General features: G+C 55.6%; 1 protein-coding gene across 1 annotated transcript; it reads right to left on the minus strand.

Annotated features, from left to right (window-relative positions):
* Window positions 1-390: 390 nt before the first annotated feature.
* NCS54_00040800 (Plasma membrane ATPase) lies at window positions 391-3,833 on the minus strand (the record flags this gene model as incomplete). Its single annotated transcript, XM_053146060.1, has 5 exons — window positions 391-437; window positions 496-2,719; window positions 2,769-2,879; window positions 3,360-3,388; window positions 3,470-3,833. 5 exons carry the CDS (start codon window positions 3,831-3,833, stop codon window positions 391-393), a joined length of 2,775 nt encoding a protein of 924 aa, XP_053002035.1.
* Window positions 3,834-11,174: the final 7,341 nt, after the last annotated feature.

Here is an 11,174-nt window from a genome sequence, read left to right on the forward strand (position 1 = left end):
AGGTTAGGGATCGATTGGATTGGATGCTTTGCCCTGACGTAACCACCCGGCAGGTCCAACATACGATACACCACGTGACAACCTACAAGGCTACTCGATGTCATTTATCGCAGAAACACCTCTTTTTAAAGCTCTACACAGGTGGTGGTTACAATTAAAAACTCGCCCATTCGCAAAGATAAAAATCATGTCACGTCACAGCGGAGGCACGAGTTTTTTTTATTTTACTTTTATTATTAGGTGTCTAAAAGACGATCTCTAAGGGTATGGAAGGTTTCGTGAACCGCTCCAAAAGTCTCAGTACTCGGGTATGAGCAGTACAATTCAAATTTGGACAGGGCGAAAGTGAAAAGTCCGGCTGATGGTAGTCCGGGTATAAACCATCGTTATTTACTGAGACTTCTCGTGCTGAGTAGAGACACGCTGGAGGGAAACGACTGAGAAAAGAGTCAGCAACATGGTCATGAATGTGCGAAGGGATAGATTCCAACTTACCGAAATCCTCAAGGGAACGCTGCTTCTGGTTCTGCTTGGGGGACTTGCCGTGCATCAGGTTGTCGAAACCAGTGCTGCCCTGCATGAAGTAGTAGAGACCACCCATGACACAGAAGATACCGAAAGAGAAGATCCAGATACGGACCACGGCGACAATGCTGGTGCGGCCATCCTCGACGAACCAACCGAAGATGGCGAAGAGAGTGGCAAGGATATCGACGACAAGGATGGCACCAGCGAGCTGCCAAGAGGGAATGGAGGACCAGAAGGGACCGTTGGCACGGGTGATGAAGATGAGCCAGTTCTCAGTGAGCGAAATCTCAAGGAAGAGGACCTCGTCGATGTTACCGAAGTTCTGGACGATACCACCGTCGTGCGAGTTGGCGTACATGGTGGTGAGAGCAATCCAGGTGCCGACAGCCAGGACAACACCGAGAAGGACGGACATACCCCAGAGCTTGGGCAGGTTCCACTTGACGGGGGTAGGCGAGTAGGGGGCGTTGTCGTAGGCAATAGCCAGGGTGGCGATATCGGCGAAAATGGCGATGAAGACAACCAGCTCAATGTTGAGGGACTTGTTCAGGATAGCAATCCAGAGACCAAGGAAGATCTCCATGTGCAGGGACAGGGCGATACGGTAGACGACGTAAGCGTACATGCGGTGGAAAATCTGGCGGGAAGTCTTGAGGGCATCAATGATGGCACCGAGACCAGGGGCAAGGAAGACAATATCGGCGGCAGAACGAGCAGCATCGGAGGCACCCTCGACAGCAATACCAGTATCAGCCTTCTTCAGAGAGGGAGCGTCGTTGACACCATCACCAGTCATGGCAACGAGGTAACCACGCTGCTGAAGAATCTCGACGACATTGTACTTGTGCTGGGGGAAGACCTCGGCAAAACCATCGGCAGCCTCAACGAAATCATAGACCTCAGAACCGGGCATGTCACCGCCACCACCGAGACCGAGACGCTCAGCGTTGTAGACGTTGGTACCGAGACCGAGCTGACGAGAAGTCTCACGGGCAATACCGACGGCGTCACCAGTAAGCATCTTGATGGAGAGACCCAGGCGCTTGGCTTCGTTGATGGTGCGGGCAGTGTCGTGACGGGGAGGGTCAGAGCAGGGCATGATACCGAGAATCTCCCAGGCACCCTCACCACGCTTGCGGGCAACACCAAGGGATCGGAAACCACGGGTAGCGAACTCGGCGACACAGTTCTTGTAGGCACGGTCAACCTCCTCAGGGATGGGGTGGTCCTCCTCGACGGTCTTGAGAACGAAAAGAGGGGCGCCCTTGACACAGATGATGCGCTCGCCCTGAGGGGACTCGACAACGGCCTGAACCTTCTTGGAGACGGGGTCGAAAGGCTGGAAGTCAAGGACCTTGTACTTGGAGAGGACGCTCTTGGCACGGGGGTAGAACTTCAGCGACTTGAGGAAAGCCTTGTCGATGGCATCGATACCCTTCTTCTTGCGGGAAGCGGCCAAGCAGGCAGTAAGCATCAGGTCATCAGGCTCAACACCCTCGACAGTGAAGGGCTCGGCAAGAGAAAGCTTGTTCTTGGTCAGAGTACCGGTCTTGTCAGAGCAGAGAATCTCGACACCAGCGAGGGACTCGATGGCGGAAAGCTTCTGGACAATGGCCTGCTTCTTGGCGAGGTAGGCAGCACCGACGGCCATGGTGGTGGTAACGACGGCGGGAAGACCGACGGGGACACCGACAATGGTGATGGCCAGGGTGAAACGGAGGATATCGACAATGCCATTGGAGCGGTAGAAGGAAGAAACCCAGACAATGAGGAGAGTAAGGACGACGAGAACAAGCAAGATCGTACCAATGCCGTTGAGAACCTCAGTGAAGTGACCGGTGCCACCAGCAGACTGGGAGACGAGGGCAGCGGCGCGACCAACAAAGGTGTTGTCACCAGTAGCGGTGATAACAACGAAAGCCTCACCACGCTTGACAGCGGACGAAGCATAGCAGTTGTCACCCTGGTGCTTGTCGACAGCCAGAGACTCGCCGGTGATGGCAGACTGATCAACCTGAACGAAGCAGCCCTCGGTAACGAAGCGACCGTCGGCGGGGATGATGGTACCCTCCTCAACCTGGAGGATATCACCGGGAACAACCTCGGGGGCCTCAATCTCCTTGAGGGTGCCGTCACGGAGGACGACAGCCTTAAGGGCCAGGGTCTTCTTGAGCTCCTCAACGATGGATCCCTAGGTTTATGTCAGTTTGAATCGTTCCAAAAGGGTTAGGGAGACGTACGGCCTGGAATTCCTGGATGAAACCAACAGCTGCGTTCAGAAGAAGCAGAGCGCAGATGACTCCGAAATCGATCCAATCCTCGAGACCAGCAGCGAGAACCGCAGCGGCTTCCTGTGTGGATTGTTAGTCAAATTGAACTCGAACGAGAAAAACTAAGTTGGAGATGAGAACAGCTCCACTTGGAGCACTGAAAATCATCCACACGATTCACCAATAGCAGCTGGTCGACGTGTTTGCGACTCTTCTCGTTGGTGATAGCTTCACCTCTGAGCTCCGCCAAGAGGCAAGTTTTGTGGACGTGGGGGTTTGGGGTGGCAGGTCAATTTGTCAACATGGACAAGGCCAGCAAAAGACGACGAGAACCTCTTAAGAAGGGTTCCAGTGATCGCAATTGTCAGTCTGTCAACAGATGTTGCAATTGAGATGGGATGAAAAATCCGATGATGTCGAGAAAAGTGGGCCGGTGGGGCCAAGTTCTCGATGTTGCGAATAGCTTCACCCCAGATCTCATCTAGTTGTTTCCGGGCATATTGGGGTCGAATCGAGGCGTATTTGAACGGGAATATGCTCATTTTGTAGAGAAAAACGTACCATAACGAATTGGATGGGTCCCACGAAGACTGTGGGGTTTTTCCGTTAGTTTTGGTTGTTCAAAGTATAGTTCAGTTTGAAGGGACCCTTCGATCCGCGGGAAGACTCACACATCAGGAACTTGAGGATGAGATTCTCTTTCTCCTCTTTCATTTGGTTCAGGCCATACTTGCGTCGTCGTGCAATGACCTCGCTCTCAGTTAGGCCCACGCGAGAGTCGGTCTGGAGCATATCCTCGGGGACGACACGTCCACCACCGGGCTGGGTCTCCTCCTCTTCCTCGAACTGGTGGCCATCCTCGGACTCAAGGTCCTCGATCAGGGCGTCCATATCCTCATCGGGCTCCTCGTCGTCGGCGGGGCCCTTGGCAGGAGCGTGGGAGGGGGGAGGAACCTGTCCTCGCTTCTCATCGAAGCCGCCAGTCTCAATGTTGGTGTCCAGCGCCGGAGCGCCGGTGACCTTCTCTTCCGCCATTGCTGGGGAGTCGAAGCGGTAGGGCGCGGTAGCGTTGCTTGGTTGTTGTAGGTGAGAGTCTGTAGGGCGGCTGTAGGCAACAGCAGGCAAACGGGGTTGTAGTGATAAAGCTGAGGTTGCGCGCTGTTGGGCGTTTGGGGGAGAAGTTGAGGAACGAGGTTGAGTGGAGAGGGGGGGAGAGAGAAAAAAAGAAGTGTCTAGCACCGCACGAAGTTAGGGTCGCTTATATATGAAGCATTCGTGGGTGAAGAGGAAGGAAAGAAAAAAGAGGCTCTGAAGGTGGGCGAGAGCTTCTATTTCAATGTGGCCGCGAGATGACCGAGCTCAACAGCTTTCTTTTACCGGCGAGGTTGCCGGCCCACGTCCCATGCCAGCAGTCTTTCGGCCCTGATCAAAACAATGGGTCCCGGTCGTCGCTGGTCTTTTCGGGTGGACCCACTCTTCTTGCTCAATGCCTGCATCTGCACCTTGACCCGCTCCTTCTGTGTCAAGGTGGGTCACCCTCCAAGAGACAACAGGACCGGGGTCTCATTGAAGCAAACGGGTCTCACGGAGACTCAAGTCCCCACCACGAAAGAATTGGATGGAGTCCCAAGCCGGGATGGGTGGATGTCATCAGCGACTTCCCACGAGTCTCGCGCAGGTCCTAGTCTGGTCCTCTGTGAATCTCCAAGTGCCCCAGGTTGTGAGGCCCTTGCCGTCTCCAGGTACAACCGGAAAGGCCTCGAGGTACCGGCGATTGACAACAACACACACATCACGACCAATTGAGTTGGGGGAGCCACGGCCCTGCCGGTCCCGTAGTCAGGACTCTGGCACACACCTCATTTTTTTTTACACGCAGCGATTGCAGGACTCTGCTGCCTCGCTCATGCGCCAGCGAATTCAACCTGTGAGAGGCCAGAGTCATTTGCCTTTTTCGTTTTTTCGCGCTCAATTTTTTTTCCCTTCTTACTTTTTGGCTGCCGATTAACAACGCATGTACTCGGGATTGACGACATTTGCCCGCACATACGGAAAAAGGGCAATTGGATCACACCCTTTTGTCCTGCTAGCTGCACCCTCCGCCACCGTAGTCTCGCCTCAATTCAAAGTAGAGTGCCAATGTCGCGAGTATCAATTGGACGTATCTAGCCTCGGGCAACATCAATGGGATGCTCAATGGCCAGAAATTGACTCGCCAGATCATCAATGCAATCAATGGAAAGATGTCAGATTTTGCTCAATTCAGGGTAGCTTGCAGTGGGAGCCATGAGCAGCGGGAGCAGTAATTACACCAGGTAGCCGCAACAACCAAATGAGACGCCAACAGTAAACACGAAAGATCAACAATGAACCCCATGCATCGAGCAATCAATACCTTCATTCTAAACAACGCAGTAGCATCCGCACCCACATCCACATCAGCGTCCGTCGGCTGCACCAGCGAGCACGCCAGTGTTAGGAGCTACTGAGCTACCCGCACCCGGTAGCGTCGGCTGGACTCTGGTCCACGCAGGACAGGCGGCAGCTTTGATGCTGGTGCTGATATTCCCTCTCTCACTTGTCGCAATGTTTGCTCTGCCGGGGGGCGTGCCAGCTCGTGTCAGGGGGTGACCGTATGCTCTCCAAACGTCGGTCGCTGCATCTGTGCTGGGGCCGACGACCATCATGACCCATCGAAATCGCCCTTGCCCTTGCCCTTGCCCCAGTCTCTTGGTCAAACTTGTCCTCGGCCCAGGTCCTTCCATGCAGGTGCAGATGTTCAGTGCACAGTGCGTGGCGCTTCGCAGCGTGGGGAATGGAAACAAGACGGTAATCTCAGCAGGGTGGAGAGTTTTACCTCGAGAGACGTTGCCGCAGAGCATCTCCAAACAAAGGAGATTGCAGCAAGAGGCTTCAACCGGCCGACCGAGACATCAAAACACGCAGAGTAAACACCAGGACCGACGGCGAAACCGCATCCCCCCATCGCGTCTGATGACGATGAACCAGGTGTCTCTCTCGCGTGTCTCGAGTCCCTGGTGGCTGATGCTCAATGGCTGATACTGGTGACCCGGATTGGACTGAATATGACTGATATGACACCAATCCATGTTTAGCCACCACCAGCCTTGCCTCGTAACCAACTACCTGCTTTCCTTGATCTTGATGCAATGCCGAATCCGATGGACAACCAACACCGAGCACGAGCGATAAAGCATGGGTAGGGGGAATTCCCGCTCCGGTCTGATCGGTCGGCGATACTTCGCTGGTCGCCCGGCCTTGGAGAGGCAAGAGGCAATCCACATCGAGACCAAGGCAATTTGAGGGTATCCATCCATTCATGCTCTCTATTGCCTCATGCTCCAGGCGATCCGAAAGCATCTCCACGGCAGCTCAATTCGACACAATACTGTACGACACTGTGCATCTCCCGGATCCCGCTGGCTTCCGCCCTGGAGACCCTGTTGCACAGGATGCACATCAATCCATCCATCCCCAAGCTCGGTCCATTTTTTGCCTCACGATAGCAAGAAGCCTAGTACAACTCTCGACCTCGACGTCTGCCCGTGTTGGACCTGCTGAATACCTGTGCCTGTCACCACCTCCACTGTCCTCGTGCGCGTGCTGCCGCCTGGGGCCCTGGTACCTCTGCTGTATGTCATTGCTGGCGCTGCTTGTACCAGGCGTCCCAGCTGCCCCCCCCCGTCGCGCTGAGGGATTTTCGCCCATGGGACCCCCATCCCGGGCCCCCTTCCCCCATGCCCATGTGCACTGTGATCTCTTGGACGATTCTCACGACCGTGGGAAGGATGACGACACTGGATGGCCCATCCCCCGGCGGTCAGCAAAATCGCGACTGGCGGCACTGGAGACTGACTCTCTGGCGATGGCTGCCAGGACTGAGTCGGAGGACGGCGGTTATGGGGGCCGCTCATGGGACAAGGCGGATTTGCCAATCTTGGCCTCAATCTCCATCCAGGGACGATCTCATCCTCTACTGCTACCCACTGGAAACAGCGGTCCTCGTGGCTCGTGGAGCTCGTGGCTCCAGCAAGCGTGCTGCGGGCTTGGAGCTTGACTGCGGAACGCTGCAGCGCAGCAACTGAGATCACTTGGCAGACAATTACATGGACGGGTCCTTCCTCTGCCTATGCTTAACCCACTCGACGTGTTTTGCCTGGAGACGCGCAGTTCGCGGTCCTAGGTATTACCTATCTACGGATACTCATCTCATCCGCCTATCCAGTGCCTGGTTGCGATTTGCACGCAAGCATCGAGGTTCAAATTTCCCAAATGCCCGCCCCACGGGACAGATCTGCCTCGGGACTGGGAACTGGCGTGACATTGGACGGAATCTGAGATGGACGACAGACAAACTCTAGGTTCACAGATCCCGCCCTCTCGATGACGACGACGCATGTGCTCTGTCTGCGTCAACAGCCTCGAGGTTCACGTGCAAAGCATAACCATAACCTGTCAATTGGTGTCGCCGCGTGCACGAGGGAGCATAAGGTTATTTCAATGTCGCTCTGCTTCGTATTCACGGATGGCAAGACCAAAACGGGATCGCCGTGTCTCGCCGCAAAAGACGACAATCGTCATTTTTGCGACAGGCGGCCGCGCGTATAGAGCAAGGTCTCTCTTTTTTTTCCTGCCTTGCCCTTCTCGTCCTGCCCTTCACGGGTTTCTTTCACCGGCGGCCATGCTCTGAGCGCAATGGTCTGCTATGACGGAACTGTTCCAGCTTGACCAAGGGAACTTGGCCGGCATCTGCTGCGGGGCCGCAGATTGCAAACTCTGACTGGCCACGATTGTGCCTCATGAAACCTTGTCCAATCGCCTTATCGGCAGCTATTGAACCATGCCAGCCTTGGCAAGGTGCCTCGTACGGTGCGCGGCACGGCCAGACCAGGCGCTGGATGGATGGGATGGGATGGCGCCCTCCAGAGATTGATCAAAGCTGTCTACCAACCGGCGAATTGCCTCGTCGCTCGTTGTCCTCGGCTGGAAAGAGGAGCCCTGTCGGTCCCTGGGCCTCGCCTGGCCTGGATCGGCTTGGCTCTCTTAGGCTCGTTCTCCCTTCTCCGTGTCCGTGTGTTTTGATGACCGAGGGATGGATGGATGGACATCTAAAAATCCACCTGCTTCATTCGCTTGGCCTTCCACGCATGAGGCGCCACTAGCGGCTTCGATCCGGTCTGCGGGTGAACGCGGGAAAACTTGGGGCAGAGGGTGAGAACGCTGAAGCCATCTCCAAAACGGCATTCCGCCTGCAACGCCATGTGCAACGCTGGCCGCGCGCCAAGCTGAACCTGGGCAAAATCTTGCCTCAGCTGGCAGGAGGGGACATAATGGTCAGTGCTCTTGCGGTGTGAGAACTCTCGAAAGGTTGCCCCAATGATTATGTCGACCGCCATGGTCTGGGCTGTAATTCTGACGGCCGAGCTTCCAAGCCTCACGCGCAGCGTAGTCTTCAACGAACGGGAAAGCTCCAGTCCACTCATGATCGGTCTGTGGCTCGGGGAGTCCACTTGGAATTCTTCTGGAAGGTGACCGTTCCATGCTGACCACGGCTTCTCGCCTCGTTCTCGCCAATGCCTTCTCGTTGCCTCATGGCGCTGACTCGACCCGTGACTGTGATGCTCGGAGCTTGGCCGCCGCTGGCCATGGTCATGATGGCAGTCATCGCCTCTCAGCCAGCCGCAGCCAAGCCGCTCCAGGCCGGTCCCGACCATGTCGCTGCTGCTGTGCTGTATTCTCCCCCATGTCCTTGAGAAAGACCTTGGGCTGGACAAGCTGGGAGTCCCCGTCAGCTCCCAGGGCAGCCCTGTCGTGCCCCAGAGTCGTCAAAGGACACGCACCAACAGAGCTACGTCATTGGAATGGCGGTCGTGATCCTCCCCAACCTCCCTCTGGTTCCTCCAACGGGGAAAACGCGCAAAAAGAAGGTGAGACGAATGGTGGCCAATGGCGGCGCCTACTGGTCCGATCGACTAACCGCTCTCGCTCTCGCCTTTTCGCGCGTCTTTTTTTTTTTTTTCTCCTGTGTTACATCCGCTCACCACATCTCGGCTTTGCCGTGGGGGGACCTTGCCAAAACTGGGGTCGCTTTCTTCCGTCGGCCATCAACAGCTTTTTGCTCGATCGGCGCTTGGCGGCCGCGAGCTCCGGGAGGCGAGTGGCTGTCCGTCGGTCGGCTCTTTGTTTGGCGCCGCTGCCTCGGTGTGTCAAATGGCGATAGAGGAGAAAATCCGGGCTTTTCACGGTGAACCATGCTTCTCCGGCTAGGACTTTTTTCACTGGGTCTCTCGGGGGGGCAATAGAGATCGGAGCGCACGGCTACGGTAAACCCTTTCTTGCTCGCCGAGGCTCCAAGGCGGAAGGGTCCTGAGTCGCTCACGGGTCCTCCAACGAGTCGAGTCGCTCACCGCAACCGGCACCGGCAGTCTGACTGACTCTCGACACCCTGACGCTTACTCGGCCGCGATGAATTGCCTCGCCCAGAATCCCCAAGACTTTGCCGCGCCTGTCGTTCATTGCCCAGAAATCCCTTAAGCCCCATCTACCCTGCTGACGCACCAAGACCACACTGAAGCCCACTCACATCACTGCAAGCCTTCTGTCGCTGATCCTCCGCGTGTTTAACACCTTACGTTGACGCCTGTATTATTGTGAGACGCACGCCTATACCCTTATTCCAACCCATCGGGGACATGTCACTGGGGAAAAAACATCGTGATCCGATATCCGCCGCCGGCCGTTCTTGTCCCGTCAAAATACGTACGAATTACCCTACGTCTACTTTTAGCATCGAGCCATGTCAAACTGGGAAAGGCAGGGAATCCAAGAGATGAGATGAGAAGAAGCAGAATGAGAAGTTGCAGATTGTCGTGTCCACTCTCGCGCCGACGGAGCCGGGTCATATGAGCTTGAGGACATTTGCATCATGCACGTCTATTATCGTGGAGACGTATTATCCCACGACAGCTCGCCCTGTCGCATCGCAATCGCATCGACAGGAACCTGGAGTACATGGTTCGTATGCGCGCATAGGGCCATTGGCAAAGTACACGTATAGGTAACTTGCTGCTCATCTCGCCCAGCTCTAGCCCGCCCCATCCAATCCCCCTTCACGATGCCCCAAGTGGACGAGGCATTTCTTCGCTCCATGCTCCTGCATCTTGCTTTCCCCATCATCGACCTTGGGCGGATCCGGGGTCGCCCGGGAGGCGCCTGAGCTAGAAGCATGGGGGTGTGGCGCCTCGAAACAAGAGCTCCAATTGTCGCACCAGGGGGAAGCTCTGTGAATTGGCCACTACCATTGGCCGGTCGGGGTGGATGCGGGAATTGGAGACCATTGAAACGGTCCAAGCCCATGGACTCGACCTAGACTCTTGCCAATATCGCTCACTCACTGACTCTGCTTGATACGTGTGCTCTCGTCGATGGACTGTCAACCATTGACCATTAACGGGTAACATGTCCAGGATCAGCATCAGCCAGGCGGGTACTGTACCTTAATCAAGTGACAGCGACACAGTGCCGTGCGCTACGGTAGGGAGATGTGTGAGCTTGTTTGAAGTTCTCTCTCTGGAGTTGCCTGAATGGGAAATATCGCAGGCGACTGGTCGTGCCTTCCAACTCGTTGACTTACACCAACCACCTTCCTCCCCACGAAACATGATACCCCAGGATACTTCCCTACTGCTCCAGGCTTCCTCGTCCCCATTTCACACTCTGCATCTCCGTCTTCTCTTGACCGCACCTACATGTCCACCGCTTGCCTCACTCTGGACCTCCTTGGCAACAATGCACAATTGCGGGGGAGTTGAGGGACATTGACATGCGAGCTGGCTCCCATGTCCCTGGGGCCCTGGTCGCTTTACCATTTTTCCGCACTTCTTACAGTCCCAGCAGCCAAAGTCCGGGGGAGGACTGTTCGTCCGACAGGCGCCATCAAAGCATGGGCTTCTCACTACCTTGCGCCTTGGCTTCGCCTCAAGCTTTCATCGCCTCTGTGTCACCGACAAGGACCTCGCAATCCACGACAGAGAGCATGAGGACATGATCAGGAGCATCTGGCCTCGCCTCAGCTGACGTTGCCCCTCGAGGCTGAGGTGTTACTCATACACAGCCGTTGTAAAGCCGACTACGAAAACGATGGCGAAGCGAGCGAGCATGGGATATATACGTCATACTTCAAGGGTCCCAGTCTCGAGTCACAGCACAGACAGAGGTGGAAAACCTGCATTCTCGACGTTGCCACAGCTCGAACCCTGACGATGGAAGTGATCAATGCTTCTTGATGCAGGCAGGCTGTCGACTTGTTCTCGAGGCTCGTGAGGCTGCAAGCTATAGCTCGAGCTCCAACTGCGA

Source organism: Fusarium falciforme, chromosome 1, assembly GCF_026873545.1.
Source record: "Fusarium falciforme chromosome 1, complete sequence".
Classification (NCBI taxonomy): domain Eukaryota; kingdom Fungi; phylum Ascomycota; class Sordariomycetes; order Hypocreales; family Nectriaceae; genus Fusarium; species Fusarium falciforme.